Consider the following 17,939-nt stretch of genomic DNA (forward strand, 5'->3'; position numbering starts at 1 on the left):
CCGAATGCTTCTAATTTGCATTGACCAATGTGTGGTGGCCAAAACACTCACCCAGAATATTTATGTAGTGCGCTCCCAAGCTCAAAGCCATGACCAAATTCTCAAATACATATTGCGTGAGTCTGCTGCTAACATTAGCTAAGTATCCACATAAACAATTCCTTATTATTGTGCAATTAAATATAGTAATGCATCTTTTCACGCCTTGCCAAAAGATCAAAGTCCCCGAAAGGTCTGGATCAATTGTATATATCAAATTTTTTTTTTTTTTAACGGTGCAAAGTAATATCGAAGGTTACAAAGTTGTGCAGTGCATATTTTATCCCCAATTCATTGTACAATTATGAACAGAAGAGGATGGGTTTGACAAAGACAACAGTTCTAAAGCCAGATGCTGTGCCAACTGTCAATCAAGATCAAGATAAGGTTTGTTTCACTTTTTACTTTCGCCGTTCCAGTAAGCATCTGTTTTGGCGAGATGACGTTCTGCTATTCATCGAATCAAGTCAACAAACTATAACATCACCGTTTACTGGCTTCTGGCTATCGATAATTGTGCTAATGCCGTATGAGATGTACTTATCTTGTGTAAATATAGCTGACGTTAGCTGGTGAGTGTAAAGTTACTTTATTCTTGAGACTGTTATATGCTAACGCAGGTGTAGCGCCCCCTAGCGTGTCTGGCTATTAGTGTGGAGTGCGCTCCCCGAATTCCTATATAGCGGGAGATCACTCTCTCTACTGTTAATCAATGCTCTAATGAAATAATTCACTAAATGTAGACTATTGTAAACCTTTTCACTCTTAGCTTACTCTCTGTATCAAATAAGCTGCCCACAGACAGGCAAATATCCAAGAGAAGTTTAAACTATTTACTTGAAAAATATGTTTATGTATATACAAATATACACATAGAAATATAACAGAAACAAATGAATGTCTTGCTTTTCAGTTCTTTAACTGCTATGCATTCACTCAAAACACAGTTAAGTCAACATATTTACACCACACTTTTAGTTTCAAATCTAAAATACGCCGGCAAATATCAGTCATCTCTGGGACTTCTTCTCTTTGACTCATGATCTGTTGTCTTTGTCTTGTTCTGGTTGAACGTGTTCTTGGTCTCACAGGGGTTTCTTCACATGCTTGCTCTGCTGGGATCCTCACAGATTGCCCAATAGGTAAGATTTTTTCTGATTTTTTGCAGGAAAGGCTTGAGCATATCGGGTATAGTGATCGGTCACTACCAGGACGTTACTAATGCCTCTGGAATCGGGTTCCATTGACAAAAAGTCAATACACACCAGGTCCATAGGACCACTGCTGGTGATTTGATGTAAGGGAGCGGCTTTCTTGGCAGGTGTTTTACGAGTGATGCACAATCCACAATTTCGCACATATTCTTCTGCATCATGAGCCATTTTGGGCCAGTAGAATCTTGCTCTTAGGAGTTGAGTTACCCTTTCCACGCCTAAGTGGCCCATGTCGTCATGAAGAGAGTGCAACACCACTTCTTTGAACTCGGCAGGCAGCACAAACTGTAATGCCTCCTCTGCAGCTTTCTTGCTTGCCCTGTACAGAAGTCAATCTCTCATCACAAGTCTGCCAATTTCCCTCTTCATCAATAGCACCTCTGGGTGGGATTCTTTGTTGCTAGGCCAGACTCCCTGTTTCACTGCCTCAATCACGCCTCAGATCACAGCATCCCTTTTCTGGGCAGCCATCAAGTCGGCTTTTGACAGTTGCTCCAGTGAGCTGAAGTGTAACTGAGACGGGAAGGCATACACTTCAGGAATACAGGCTGGCGAAGCTCCTAATTGTTCCACATATCTGGGGGACGCCTTTGGGGATATGCCCACTTGCACCCGCCGACATATGGACTTCACCACGTTCTGAGACATGCCATGCCACTCATCACGATCTTCAGGTAAGTTACGAGACAGCAAGTCAGCGTCTATGTTTGCTTTTCCAGGCCTATACTTTACATCAAAGTTATAGGTGGCCAGGGCTGCAAGCCACCGATGACCTGTCGCACTGAGCTTGGCCGTGGTAAGTACATACGTCAAAGGGTTATTATCGGTGCGTACAGTGAACTTAGCTCCGTAAAGATAGTCGTGAAATTTATCAACGACTGCCCATTTCAGCGCAAGGAACTCTAGCTGATGTACAGGGTATCGCTGTTCAGGAGAGCTCAACTTTCTGCTGGCGAACGCCACGGGTCTTAATCCTTCTGGATGTTCCTGATAGAGTACGGCACTGAGCCCTTTGAAACTTGCATCTGTGTGTAGGACATATGGCTTATTGGCATCCGCAAATGCCAACACTGGTGCATTAATCAGACATTGAATGATTCGATTGAATGCGTCCGTGCAGGACTGGTCCCATCGGTCATTGAATGGTTCTGAGTCTTTAAAATAGGTCTTGGTCTTGTCCAGGACTTGCTTCTTGCCAGGCCGGGTAAGTGCATAGCCCTTTGTCAGTTCCGTAAGGGGCCTAACGATCGCAGAGTAGTTTGCTATAAAGCGTCGGTAATACCCACAGAAACCTAAGAAGGAGCGCAGCGACTTAAAGTCTGTGGGCTTAGGCCACCTAGCAACTGCGGCTAGCTTTTCAGGGTCAGTGGCAACGCTCTCAGCGGAAACTATGTGACCCACATACTTGACTCTGGGTTGACAAAATTGACACTCCTCAAGGGAGAGTTTTAGCCTACCTCTTCAAGTCTAACACACGCAGAAGGCGCTCTTCATGTTCTTCCAAAGAACGTCCAAAGACTATGAGATCGTCAAAATAAACCAGCACCTGAAGGAGATTCATATCGCCAACGGCCTTCTCCATAAGTCTTTGGAATGTTGCAGGCGCTCCTGTTATGCCTTGGGGCATCCTTTCAAATTGGGGGCTCGTCGTCACTGCGGTCCTCCTCAATTGTGTTCGGTCCCCGGAGATCTTGGAGACGATGTGTGAAGGAGTGACCGGGCTGGCTACTCTTATACAATGTCCTTGGATCCTCCAACGGCAAGCTACGTCGAGCTAACTAGCATGTATCCTCGTCGTAAACTCTGTCCGAGTTTTTCGATATCAAACACGTTATAACACCGCTGTATCACTGTAGAATGTTGCTAAAAGACTCACTGTCCGTTCGTCTAAACACATTCACTACAATATCACTATACATTGGTGTTATACAAACTATTCAATATATAATATTATATAAACTTATCAATAGCAGTGCCAGTGCTAGCTCTCCCGTCTTGTCTCTCCTCGCTCTACTCCCGTTTTTTCTCTCTCGTGTCTTTTTGCTTCCCCCCTGAACTCTCACCCTGACTGCTGATTGGGCCTCACTCCAAGGAAGTGAATTTTAACGAACACATTTTTTAACGCATGTAAACAGTATTTAAACATTTTTTAGATTATTAAAAACACGTTTTAAAAGAAAATAAACAAAATGATAATACACTGAGTTTAGGAAATACCCAAAATTCCCATAGGGCTACACAGGTTATCCTCTAATGTTATGGTCCTAAATTGTAGGCTACCGGTATATGATGGTATTACCATTACGTCACTAACGTAATGTAATCGAATCAAGCCTACATCCCGTTAAACTCATCTCCCCAATTGAATTGATGACTGGCTATAGCTAATATTATCTGCTAATATAGAGATGAGCTGTTCTTACTGTTATTTGTCCATCTTATCTAGCTAGCTGATGAATTTACTGTCATGCTGCCACCAAAAAGAGATAGTGTTTTTTCTTGTAAAATGCCAATCATGCAATCAGAGGTGTCAATACATCTGTCCCTATATCCATCTATACATACATACAAATACAGTTAACGTAAACTCACCGTGTTCTGACCACTAAGTTAAAATTTATTTTCATCTGAAAAGAGGACTTTGGACCACTGAGCAACGGTCCAGTTCTTTTTCTCTTTAGCCCAGGTAAGATGCTTCTGACATTGTCTCTGGTTCAGGAGTGGCTTGATACTAGGAATGTGTCAATTTCCTGGACACATCTGTGCATGGTGGCTCTTGATGCACAGACTCCAGCCTCAGTCCACACCTTGTGAAGCTCCCCCAAGTTCTTGAATCGGCTTTGCTCAGAAGGCTGACATTTCTGCGTTATAAATCCTTGTTTTGATTAGTCTTATGTAATATTCTAATATTTTGAGATATTGGATTTTTTTTACAGCTGTAAGCCGTAATCATCATGATTAAAACTAAAAAAGCTTGGAATATTTCACTTTATGTGTAATGAATCTAGAATATATGAAAGTTTCACTTTTTTAATTAAATTACGGAAAAAAAAAAAAAACTTTTCCACAATATTCTAATGTTTTTAGATGCACCTGTATAATGTGTAAAATAAGCAACCATAATCAGAAACCACATTCCTCAGGAGAAAAACTACCATTGAAGGAACCTTAACTTCTGGTGGAATTGGCCGCTTTCCCAGAACACAGTCAGTTTACGTGACCACATACTAACCTAGTTAGCTAGATGATTTTATAATGGAGTGTAGTTATTATATTTCGCTAACGTTAGCTATCTATCTTGCCTGATTTTACTAGGGAATGCAAGTTAACTATCAATGCGGTGCTGATACTATAGCTAGGGAGTGAGCTGTCAATCAAAAGTAAATGCATAGGACAGAACTGACAACCCTGCCAGCCTTGAGTCTGCTATATTAAAAATTCACATTTTACAACAAAGCAGGTTTATTATCTTTTCAAATTCTAATCAGTAGAAAAGAAAGGGGAGGCTGCACAGAGACTTTAAACAGAACTACAATATGGCTTACATGTAGCAAAATCTCTGCCGTAGCATCAAAACATTTTGTTCTCCTTTCATCAATCCAGATTCTCTTATAATTGAGTGCCCCGTGATTGTGCGTGTGTCCCATACCCAGCACTAAAGACATCATGTGTGCATGCCATACCCAGGTTACTGCAAAACTCTCCCAGCATGCCATCTGGGTTGGCGGTGGGAATCTGTGTCAGGCCCGTCAGGATGAGGACGTCACTGTTCTTTAACGAGCTCTGGTCCATAGGCTATGAGGATAAACCATGAAAATACCATGAAAATCATTCTCGGAAATGCATTCATTTAATCTTAAACAAACCTTGATGTGAGTCCACAGGACTGGGTGGCAAATAAATGAAATGTTGAATGAAAAAATTCAACAGTAACGTCTCTGAAATACAATCCTGCAGGTAAGCACCATCTTTTAAATAAGCTAGGTTCAGCTGCAATCAAATACATTTGCTGCCAAATCTGTGCAAGACATCACGGTCAAGCATCAGAGTTATTACAGACATTCCAAACCGTTACAATGCTTGGAGGTCGGAAGTTGGAAATTTCAAATGGGAAATTCCGACCTCTGATAGTAAATGGAATGCAGCATCAGAAGAGAGAAAGAATGAATGGTGATGACGTCACTAAATGCAGAATTCAACTTCATTATTCAACCACTTCACTGTTTAAGAAGCTTCTTAGTAACCTAAGTTACATTCATTGTCATATGAAGGACAACAGAGTTTTGTGGCCAAAGTTGATTCGTGCTAGTACATACAGCGCAATGCATATTGGCAATCTAATTCGCAACATAAGCTCTGACCTGATACGAGTACAGTAGTGTGCAGTGATGATTATACACTTAACACAATGTAGATAAATCAGAAACCAAGTACTATTCAAGTATTTTTTTCATGAATATTGGTTAATGTAGATGAAAACAAGTAAACAGATAACAATATATTGTGAAAACAAAAATAATAGTCTCTTTTGGAGAAAATATCTAGTGTGGCCACCCTTTGCTTTGCATTTAATCTTTCACTTTTTTATTTTATTTCTTCACTCGTTAAACCATTCCATATGGTTTGAAGTTAATTCCAAAGAGATTTTTTTGATGTTACAACAGATTTATTTATCTTGGTATCCAGCAAATCCCAGATTTGCTCAATCGGATTAAGGTCTGGACTTCGAGCAGGCCAAGTAATAACTTTTATGTCACCAGATGTTTCATCAAGTGACCAAACGGCATCATGTAAGGCTATAATGCAGCTACGAACAATCTCAGGGAGCTCCTTCCTTCCTGCCATCATGTTTAACACTGTGACACTGCTCAAAGTTTGTGTTACCTTAAATACTGGAACAACTGACCATCAGAAGTAATTTTGTAGAATAATGTTGCTTCAGACCAGTTTAAACAAATTGTTTAGCATCAACAATCATGGAATGAGCCTTCAAACATGCATTCATGCTATGCATTTTACATTTACATTTTTACATTTTTGTCATTTGGCAGACGCTTTTAATCCAAAGCGACTTACAAGTGCATAGGTTCTACCATAAGTCAAAGCATCACATCCAGAACTAGGAAAATACACATGAAAGGCTGTTCTAAACATAGTCGTCATCATAAGTTTTTTTTTTGGGGGGGGGTTAGACAAGGATAGGGATATCCGAAAGGAGGGGCGGGGGAAATCAGGAGGGAGGTAGAGTTTGAAAAGGTGGGTTTTGAGTCGGCGTCGAAATAGAGGGAGGGATTCTGCTGTTCTGACAGTGGTAGGCAAGTCATTCCACCACTGAGGAACCAGAATGGAAAACAGGCGAGAACGTGCAGCTCGACTGCCAGGTGCACGTAGAGAGGGAACCATAAGGCGACCAGAGCTGGCAGACCGGAGTGGTCTAGCTGGGGAGTAGGGAGTGATCAAGGATTGTATGTAAGGTGGGGCAGTCTCCTTAGCAGCCTGAAATGCCAACACTAGGGCCTTGAAACGGACGCGTGCGGCAATAGGAAGCCAGTGGAGGCCAATGAGAAGCGGGGTGACATGAGCAAAAAAAATCTCTCTCTCTCGCTCCCTCTCCCTCTCTCAAAATTACCAATGTATATATGCAAAAGTCAAAAAATAGAAAAAATAAAATGAAATAATAATGTTTTCAGTGTTTCTGTTTATAAGCCATACTTTTATTTTTGTTCTCATTGCCTACAATAGTATTGTTCAATACATTTTCACCCAAAACTTTTAAAGTAATATATTAGGACCCCTTTTAGACCCTAACCAACATATACTCACATACTCCAGAAACACTATCCATGCAATGCCATATCCCAATCCAACCCATCCATAATCATCTTTTTTTTGTTTAGCTTTTTTATTTGTTAGTTTTTTTTTGTGTATATATATTTTTTTCTTTTTATTTAAGAATGTGTTATTCATATTCATCATGTTCTTTTTATTTCATTTCATTTTTTCCCCATCGCTACTTTTTTTATTTTATTATTCATTTATTTTTTCCCTCTTCTCTCCCTTTTTCCATACTATCCATTCAAGGCTCCAATCAACAACCACCCACTTGTCCACCTGTCTGTTTGTCTGTTCATCTTCCTGTCTATCTTCCCGTTGGTCTGCGTGTTCATATGTGTACACAAGTCACTCTTTCCACACTTTATTCTTCTTTTTATTTATTTATTTTTGTCATTTATTGTTATTTTTAGTAACTCTGTCTGTTTTGTTTTACCCTCCCCTCAAAGGCTTCATACTGTTTTCTTCCTTTGCTCTCTCTCTCTCGCTCCCACTCCCTCTCTCAAAATTACCAATGCATACATGTTTGTTTTTGTATTATTCAAAATAAAGTTGACCTCCCAAGAGGGGGGGGGGGGGGGTGGCGGGAATAAAAGGGGCCCTTTTAGACGAACGTGGTGGTGTATAATCATCACTGCACACTACTGCATATTCACTGCATACCCTTGTCTGTTGATGAGGAAGCAGCAGAAAACTGTTCGATATTCAATATAAAATAAATGTTCTTCATCATACAGTGCAGCTCTTGCGATTCCAAGTTGATATTGTATCAGTGGTAGCAAGCATATGTAATCATAGTCTTGATACATTTCAGTAATTGCAATTAGCCAAGTTGATATTGTACTGGGTGCAGCCACTGTCTGAATTACCGTTGCTATGCCCATTGCTTTGCAACATTAGCTAATGTTACTGTTGCACGTAACATTATGAATCCGAGCATCTGATTGGTGACCTACGATCATCCGTAGGATAGAAATCAACTGCTTAAATGTCATCAATGTTAATATTTACATTGCACATAAAGCATGTTTATATTTCGATGCATAACTTAATTGTATGGCTTTGCTTCTATGTCATAAACTTTACGTCATCAACAAGAGCCCAAAGACGTTTTTTAAAATATAATTGTGGAATGATATTCTGAGTTAAGTATGTCAAAATATTACTTTGACAATGATAATTCCGAATATGTAGCTCAAACAAATAAGCCTGGCAGTTAGAAGCTCATCCCTGTAATTTCTGCAGGGCCGAGGTCCGCTTATTTTTCCAGAATTGATGACAGAAGTATCCCTTAGTTTGCTGTCTTGTCTCTGGAACACCCTCCAGCTCCATACTCAACATGGTTTGACCAGCCCAAGTTATATTTTGAAGCAGATGGTGGTGTATAATTTCAAACTGGTCATAGCAGCATTTTTTGCTTTTTTTTAAGCTGCAGGTACATCAGATCTCTGTGGACTCTGTAGAGATACTGTGGAAAAAACAAAAAAAATGCTTCCCGGCAGATCTCCTGAGGCAGAAGCACCAAATGAAACACAAAACCATAGTACATCAAGATATTAGTAGCCGTAAGCTAGTTTGCTAGCTAACGTTACTATGTGACATTCTGAAATGGTTGTTTGCAAACCAAAACTATCAATTATCTATAATCTTTTCCTTTAGTGGCGAGCTATCACCAGCACAAAATAGAGAAGCAGGCTATGTTGGCTATATTGTGTGATATAGTTGTGTAATGTGTAGCTGAAGAAGATTTCGGCGTTTAAAAACTTTTTAGTGGAAATTGCGCATAGTCGGTTACAACACCGGTGTAAAAACATTAAGGTGGACCGAGAATTCTGAATATGAATGCCGAATAAGAAACCAATTTAAGCCTTGTTTAAAACCTTGAATTTAAAACCATGTGTACCTAACCAAGTGTATATGAACTCTACTAGAGGGAAGAGGCTATTGTGACATCACAGGCTTCCATGAGCACACAGTGAATTTGCATGAATGATGTGAATTGGCTGACCTGCAGAGTGTCCATCCAAGTGTGAAGAAAGCTGTTCTCAAAGAAATGCCCATAATTCTAAGTACTAAGTACTGTTTAGTACTAACTAAAATTTAAATTTCTACTGTCATCACGCTAGAAACTGAACATTTCCACATTCATTCCTATGGGACTTTTTTTCCCTGGAACACCTTAAATATCGCAATAATACAAAATGAACGGGAATATTGAAACGTTATGAATAAGTCGGACATCTACCAGTTGGTTTGGTGTCGATAGATCAAAAACTGTGGGAGTAGGCCGTAAAACAAAATGCCGGAATAATAACTAGAGATGTGCATTTCCTTGAGTGTCATTGCAGCAAATCAGGGGACTATTGTTAGTAGTGCTAATACTATGGTGTTTAAATATTTGCATTTACAAGCTGGTGTACATGTGTACCTAATAAAGTATGTACATGAACATTTCCCTCTAATGTTCGAAAAAAAAGCGCAAATGTAACCTAGTTAATATTAAAATGAATAAGGTGCATGAATAATGTAGGCAACCCCTGTCCACAGTCTCACATTACAGGCCAATAATATAGCCGGCTGAAACCACACACAAAATTATTTTTGTTATTTTTTGATTTTGGTAAAATTGGAAAATGAAACATAACGTTGAACCCAGTTGAAATTTAACGAACACCAAAAACGCCAAAAAATGCATTGTATGCCCACAAGCAGTCGATTGAGGGACTGCGGTGCCAGCCGGTTTTGCCTCGTTCAGTGTGTCTTCACCATTAGTGGATAGGCTACAGCTGCAGAAGACTTAAGTCTAAAAAAGAAGTCTAATATACCTATATACTACTATACTATATTTCATTTTACGTTTCAATGCCTTTTATGACAATTTTCTGAAAGCCATAGGTCTTAAAATTATTGGTACCCCTATGAACAATTATTGTGAATAAAATTGTCAATACAATTTAACTTAATTACTCTCTGTCTAACTACAACTACATTGTGTCATTCCATCACTTCCTTATTCACTAGAGTATAAAAATGAGGTAACAAAATCCCTTTGTCATCCATCAACATGGGAAAAGGCAAACAACTGTCGATTTAGAAGAGATTGATGGTAATTAACACAGGAACACTGAATTGAGTAATCCAGTATTTTCTCATCCATCTCATCCAGTGAACCTGCTTACCTGAGGGTGTGTTGTGAGGAGAGAGGAACCAGAGACATATGACACCTTCTCATAATGTGACTGGATGATCCAGTTTGAGCTGCCCAATGAGTAGCCAGAACTCAGTGGTGTGACCTGCACTGCACCAAAAAGCTCCTTAAGTAAATAGAAAAGAGAAAAAAATTAAATAATGGAAAACAGAATTGCATTCAAATAAAGGGTGGGATCAAATGGTTATCATAGAGGAAAACAAGGTTTTCTGCAATGGCAGCCATTATGAAGGGAAAGCCACAGAAAATCAACAGCTTAATGTGTTCGTGCATGCCGGCCTACTCCTTACTAACATTCCAAATGAAACTTTTTTCCAACGAGAATAGCCAAATATAAAAAACAGCATATCATTATAATCAATAATTTCTTATACCGGTGAGAGAAATGCAACATTTCTACATGCCTCTGTTGGCTCACAGGATCCAGCTATGTCCCTATACTATTATCTACAAACCAGCTGACCACATGCAAGAACGGTAAAACTGTCAACATGCTTTTTTTTCCTCATTAGATAATTTTGTAGATACAGGTCAGAAGCTTCAGTTAATGTTCACGTCAGCAATCAGAATGGGGACAAAATGTGATCTAAGTGACTTTGACCGTGGCATGATTGTTGCTGGCAGAGAGGGTAGTTTGAGTATCTCAGAAACTGCTGATCTCCTGGGATTTTCAAGCACACTAGTCTCGAGAGTTTGCAAAGAATGAAGGAGAGAAACAAACAAAACAAAAAAAAAAATCCAGTGAGCAGCAAATAACCACACATTACAATAGTGGTATGCTGAAGACCATCTCTGAACACACAATGCATCGTAACACTAAGTGAATAAGCTACAGCAGTAGAAGTAAAAAAAAAAAAAACGGGTTCTTCTAATCTGTGTAAAAAGCACATACTGGTAAAAGGCGATAAAAGAGCGCAATTGTTCCAGCAGTGGAATATCAAGCTGGCAGTTAAACAAGCAAGCAACATTACAGAGCAACAACAAAGATTCTACATCCTATGGAACAAATATTCTATGTTGACAGCAACAATTATCACAGGAACGGCTACTCTCACAGATTTAACATAACTGAATCTTAGTTTTTGTCAAATACCCAACCCCCACCCACAAGTCAAACACATTTCACAATTTCACATGCAATTTCTTATTCAAAAGCAGGCTTGCTCCAATATGCTCAGTAATAAACATACTGAATAATAATAAATTATTTTGAGAATGTATTTAGATAATCACTGACAGAAAATGGGGTTCACACAGACGTTAGATTCCTTGGAAGTCCTCCAAAGGTAGAGTCCTCTATTTAGATGTAGGCATTGTAAAATACTTTTTATGTTGTAAAAAGCTTTGTTTTTTGCATGAAGAACAGTTTCTGTTAATGCGTAGCGGTCTCGGTGTGCGTATTGAAAATGTTTATTTACGCAGGCAAAAAACGGATGGGGGGGGCGATGCCCATACTGAGCAACTGGAATACTAGCACTGGTCAGAGAAGCTCGTACTCCTGTGCCAGAGACTATACAAAATGTAGATTACGGCATTCCTCTGGACAAGTAATTTTGTAGAAGTATGCAAAGGCGAAACAAACAACAATGATAAATCCTCCAGAAAAATTAGAAGTAAACAGTGGACATTCTATCAACGTTTTTTCCCAGTTTCTCGGAGCACGTTTTTAGAATTACAAATTATTACGCTGGACCCCTGCCATGAAAAGAACACAGACATTACCTTGATTCGTATAGTCTGTGGATTTCCAAAATGCAGAGAAGGTGAGATCCCCCCCATGTTGTTTTGCCACCCATGTTACAAAATAAGGAACTGTCATCACTAAAACCGTGGCATCTTAAAATGGGTTATACAGATGGAACCGTGAGTTAACGCCTTCAAAAGGTATATCCTGTTACCATAGTAATTGAAAATTGCACCACAAAAAAGGCAACTGCAGATTAATCCGATTTTAGCATTTAGAGATACAGTAGTATAATGGTCCTGATTAGGAGGGTACAGAGGTGGCGGTTATATGCGTAAAATAAGTTAACCGCTAACTAGAGAAGCTTGAGGGTGGCAACTGCCATCCTCCCCAAATGACACCCCTGCTTTGACACATTATTCTATGCTATGATTACATTTTACATTGTTAAAAAGTCTAATTTTGAATATGGCCACATTTATACATGGTATGACCTTGTCATAGTTAAGGGGGCTTGTGCTTATAGCAGGGCCAGTGTGAGGGTGTGACGTTGATGCTGGTGCAAATACTGCTGGGAAACTCACCACTTTCTGAGAGTAGCCCACCAGCTGGACCTTGCAGAGAGCAGAGTTGACCTCCTGCATGCTGTAGCATTTTTTCCAAGTCCACACATCAACAACCTCCTTCAGAGGGCCTGGGAGAAGTCTGGATGTACAGTGAGGTCTGTTAATATTTGGATAGTGGTAAAATTTTTGATCTTTTGGCAATGTAAAGGGATTTAATTCCTACATGGACTACCCAATATGGATGGAAATACCCTCAAATTAAAGGTGACAGTCTGCACTAAAGTATTGCCCCTTTTCTTGACATAAACTTGAAAATGAACCCCTTTGATTACAGGCATAATTCTGGTCCCTTCAGAAGGTTTTTTTTTTTTTTTTTTTCAAGAGATATAATTACTCTAAATATTATTAAAGCAAAGTTACATAAGCCCAAACACAGTGAAAGAGGCTTTTATTCATATTGAAAAGGTTTTCTGTTTTGAAATTGATACAGATAATCGTGACTGTGGCCAAGGCGGTTAGAAACACAAATCCCCTTTCAAATTTCATGACAATATCACCAAAAATTAACATACGGCACTGTTTTTTTGCTACAATCCCCTCCAAAAGTATTGGTACAGCAAGGTCAATTCCTTAGTTTTTGCTATACACTGAAGACAATTGAGTTTGAGGTCAAAAGATGTGCATTAGATGACAGATCCGAATTTCAGCTTTCATTTCCTGCTATTCTTTTAATCTAGATTTGTTAAACAACTTTGAGCATATCACCTTTGGTATCAGACCACCCAATTTTTAGGTGAGCAAAATAGAACATGCAACTGACAGGTGTTTCTTGTTGTCCAGATGTGTCTTGTTATAATAAATAGTTCTGAATGTCTACTCTTGTTTTTACCCTTGGGTTTTTGCCTGGGAAGTCTGCATTTGTGTTAGAAAAGATAAACCAACATGAAGACCATGGAAGAGAAGCAAGCTTAGAAAAGAGGGGAAATCGATCAGAGCCATTGCACTAGCATTGGGCATAGCGTGTACAACTTGGAACGTCCTGAAAAAGAAAGAAACCGCTGGCATACTGAGCAACAGATATCAAACAGGTCGACCTAGGAAAACAACAGCAGTTGATGACAGAAACATTGTGAGAGTTGTGAAGAAAAACCCCAAAACATCAGTCAGTGACATTCCAAATAATCTCCACAGGGCAAGGGTGAAAGTATCTCAATTAACCATTCGAAGAATACTAAGAGAGCAGCAATATAGAGGCTATACCACAAGATGCAAAACCACTCATCAGTATTAAGAATCGGTAGTAAACATCTCCCATGGTTACAGTTAGCTATATTTTTGATATTTTTTATTAACTGGACATAACATTTAGTACCATGCTTTGACAGACTGTTTTGATACCACATTGTTGATGACTCAAGCACAAGGCAATTTATTCCACAGTTTGTCTGCAAAGCATGAGTTTACTGCACAAAACTAGCTACCTTAATTTTCATCATACTGCGGCCTCAATGATGAATATCTGTTAGGAAATTAATTCAACAAGTCACCATTTGTGCAACAATTCAGAATTTTTGAGCACAGACTCACACCCGTCAACGCAGACGCATATGCTAAGACAGAGTAGTGGTTGTTTTTACCAGCTTGCTAAGACCAATTGAGTGTCTTTCTCAGCTGATTTGCACTGTGACAATAGAATGATAATGCAGGCTTGGGGCCACCTGCATGAAGGGCGTCTAGCCTAAGGCTGTATGCTTCAAGGGATGCTGAGTTGGCGTAGGGAGACTGAACTGATTTTGTTGCCTGATTTGGCAACAAAAAGACCAGGCATAACAGAAAATAATAATGATTATTTTGCAGTTTTCATTGTGCGGGATGGCCAAACTTTTTGACTCCAATGAAGCACAATGAAATTTAAGTTAATCTGCTCAACTCCCTGTAATGCACACATCCACGCACCTCAGTGTCATTCAGTGCCACAGTTCTGATATACAGTGCACCCGGAAAGTATTCACAGCGCTTCACTTTTCCCACATTTTGTTATGTTACAGCCTTATTCCAAAATGGAAGAAATTTTTTTTCTCCTTTTTCTTGCAAATTTATTAGAAATAAAAACTAAGAAATCACACGTACATAAGTATTCACAGCCTTTGCCATGAAGCTCAAAATTGAGCTCAGGTGCATCCAGTTTCCACTGATCAACCTTGAGATGTTTCTACAGCTTAATTGGAGTCCACCTGTGGTAAATTCAGTTGATTGGACATGATTTGGAAAGGCACACACCTGTCTATATAAGGTCCCACAGTTGACAGTGCATGTCGGAGCACAAACCAAGCATGAAGTCAAAGGAATTGTCTGTAGACCTCCAAGACAGGATTGTCTCGAGGCACAAATCTGGGGAAGGGTACAGAAAAATTTCTGCTGCTTTGAAGGTCCCAATGAGCACAGTGGCCTCCATCATCCGTAAATGGAAGTTCGGAACCACCAGGACTCTTTCTAGAGCTGGCCGCCCATCTAAACTGAGCAATCGGGGGAGAAGGGCCTTAGTCAGGGAGGTGACCAAGAACCCGATGGTCACTCTGTCAGAGCTCCAGCGTTCCTCTGTGGAGAGAGGAGAACCTTCCAGAAGGACAACCATCTCTGCAGCAATCCACCAATCAGGCCTGTATGGTAGAGTGGCCAGACAGAAGCCACTCCTTAGTAAAAGGCACATGGCAGCCCGCCTGGAGTTTGCCAAAAGGCACCTGAAGGACTCTCAGACCATGAGAAACAAAATTCTCTGGTCTGATGAGACAAAGATTGAACTCTTTGGCATGAATGCCAGGTGTCATGTTTGGAGGAAACCAGGCACCGCTCATCACCTGGCCAATACCATCCCTACAGTGAAGCGTGGTGGCAGCATCATGCTGTGGGGATGTTTTTCAGCGGCAGGAACTGGGAGACTATTCAGGATTGAGGGAAAGATGAATGCAGCAATGTACAGAGACATCCTGGATGAAAACCTGCTCCAGAGGGCTCTTGACCTCAGACTGGGGTGACGGTTCATCTATCAGCAGGACAACGACCCTAGGCACACAGCCAAGATATCAAAGGAGTGGCTTCAGGACAACTCTGTGAATGTCCTTGAGTGGCCCAGCCAGAGCCCAGACTTGAATCCATTTGAACATCTCTGGAGAGATCTGAAAATGGCTGTGCACCGACGCTCCCCATCCAACCTGATGGAGCTTGAGAGGCGCTGCAAAGAGGAATGGGCGAAACTGCCCAAAGATAGGTGTGCCAAGCGCGTGGCATCATATTCAAAAAGACTTGAGGCTGTAATTGCTGCCAAAGGTGCATCAACAAAGTATTGAGCAAAGGCTGTGAATACTTATGTACATGTGATTTCTTAGTTTTTTATTTTTAATAAATTTGCTAAAATTTCAAAAAAAACTTCTTTCATGTTGTCATTATGGGGTGTTGTGTGCGGAATTTTGAGGAAAAAAATTAATTTATTCCATTTTGGAATAAGGCTGTAAGATAACAAAATGTGGGAAAAGTGAAGCGCTGTGAATACTTTCCGGATGCACTGTATGTTCTAAAAAGTCTAGCTGTTCACAAGACAACAATACAATGTACTTTAAACAACAAAGACCTACATGGCAGAGTTGCCAGACAGAAGCCTTTCCTGCAACCTCAACGCAATTTAAGCATCTGAAGTATGCAAAAGAAAACACTGGGAAGCCTGAAAGCCTTTTGGAACAATGCGCTTTGGACCGACGAAATCAAAATGGAACTTTTTGGCCACCACCAAAGGTATGTTTGGAGGAAAAAGGGTACTATTAAGCATGGAGGGGGATCCATTATGCCTTGGGGGTGTGTGGAAGGAAGAATGGATTCCACCAAATATCAAGAAATTCTAGTTACACTAATGTTCAAAGGTCAGTTGAAGTTGAAGAGAGGCTGGGTATTGCAGCAAGACAATGATCCAAAGCATACCTTGAAATCAACTATGTACCTCCAGGAAAGACTAATTAAAACTGTAAAAATGCAAATAAAAAGTAATGTTGCTTTACAATTTGAAATGTGTCATGTTTAACTTCGTACCATTTAGAGGTCAAGCTTCCTTCTGTTCATTCATTGTAAAGGGCTTTTTGACCAGGGGTGCCCAGATGGCTGTAAATAACGCAGATTTAGAGAGAGATCCACAGTCAAACAATATTGATGGTAATATTAATAATTAATTTTCAAGGATTTTCAGTTTGGTTAAATTACTTCTATATTGGTGATGTGAAGCCAAATTGTGAAAACTGTTTTCCATTAAAATCAGCTTCTGAAATTTTAAGTTGGCCACAGCTAAGCAGAGAGTAGACTCTCAGTGACACAACCAGTGCTCAGTTATATTTGAATGGATGAATAAACAATAAAATGTAACGCAGTGAGTAAATAGAACTGTTGCAATCCAATTTCATTACAGAACATTCATTCAAACATTAGCCTACTCACAAATTATCTTGAACTACAGGACATAGGCACGTATGCAGGCTGAAAGTTGACCCAAAAATTTAGCAAAGTTGAGCAAAAAATATTGTCCACAGCTTGCTAGTTGTTGCTCCATTGACGGAGACTGGGTTTAAAACTCAGGCAGTCTCCTCTGAATGAACCATTTTTCAGTAATTAGAAAAACATTTTCTTCCAGGGGACCATACCCCCCGGACCCCCCACCCCCCGAGTTAAACATCCTCACCCTGCTTCCTCCCTTTGCCGACCCACCAACTGCCACTGGTGAATTTATTACCTTTGAATGTCCTTGTTCTTCCAGCAGGTAGCAGATTGTGCCTTCGGGACCCTTTCCATGAAGTTCACCAACTCCTCCATCAGCAGCCTAATGGTGCAGGGAAGGCACTGGAAGGTTAATGCAGGGATCAACTGTGCAGCAAATGCAGAGATATAACTATTAAATGCTCCCCTTGTTCCCTTGAATTTCTTGGAGAGTAACCTGCAATTACAAAAAAATCTGGGAGAGTACGACCCCAAGTTTATTTCTTCAAATAAAGGTGTAAGTCGAATGAAGCCAACAACAAAAAAATTGTCTTAAATGCCATCAAAAACATGATGAATCCCACCTGTTCATAAACAAGCCATTTAAGTGGCATATAAGGGGTCCTATTTGTCCGGACGTCCTTAATAGAAATTGCACCGATGAATAATAAAAAGGACCTTACGAGTCCTACATCTTGGAGTGTGTTCTTATGTTTGACAGTTGTTCTTCACAATTTCAAGTATTCTTTGGTCATCTACAGTAGTGTGCCCGATTATTTGCTATTGGTGAGCTCACCAATGCATTCTTGCTTCTTACCAATGTACCAAACATTTGGGGACACACGCTGTTTTGCCTACAGCTGATCAATTTATTCAGATTT

The 17,939-nt window shown here is 40.0% G+C and overlaps 1 protein-coding gene across 1 annotated transcript in view; it reads right to left on the reverse strand.

Moving 5' to 3' along the window:
* The window catches only part of ints9 (integrator complex subunit 9), a 46,744-nt gene that overhangs the window by 21,332 nt on the left and 7,473 nt on the right, over window positions 1-17,939 (reverse strand). The window contains exons 6-9 of the mRNA XM_061242541.1: window positions 17,315-17,401; window positions 12,562-12,682; window positions 10,265-10,399; window positions 4,937-5,048 (exon numbers count right to left, since the gene is read on the reverse strand). Of these exons, the coding sequence (XP_061098525.1) occupies window positions 4,937-5,048; window positions 10,265-10,399; window positions 12,562-12,682; window positions 17,315-17,401 (455 nt within the window). The remainder of the gene's footprint in view (window positions 1-4,936; window positions 5,049-10,264; window positions 10,400-12,561; window positions 12,683-17,314; window positions 17,402-17,939) is intronic.

Source organism: Conger conger, chromosome 5 (genome assembly GCF_963514075.1).
Source record: "Conger conger chromosome 5, fConCon1.1, whole genome shotgun sequence".
In the NCBI taxonomy this organism is placed as follows: Eukaryota; Metazoa; Chordata; class Actinopteri; order Anguilliformes; family Congridae; genus Conger; species Conger conger.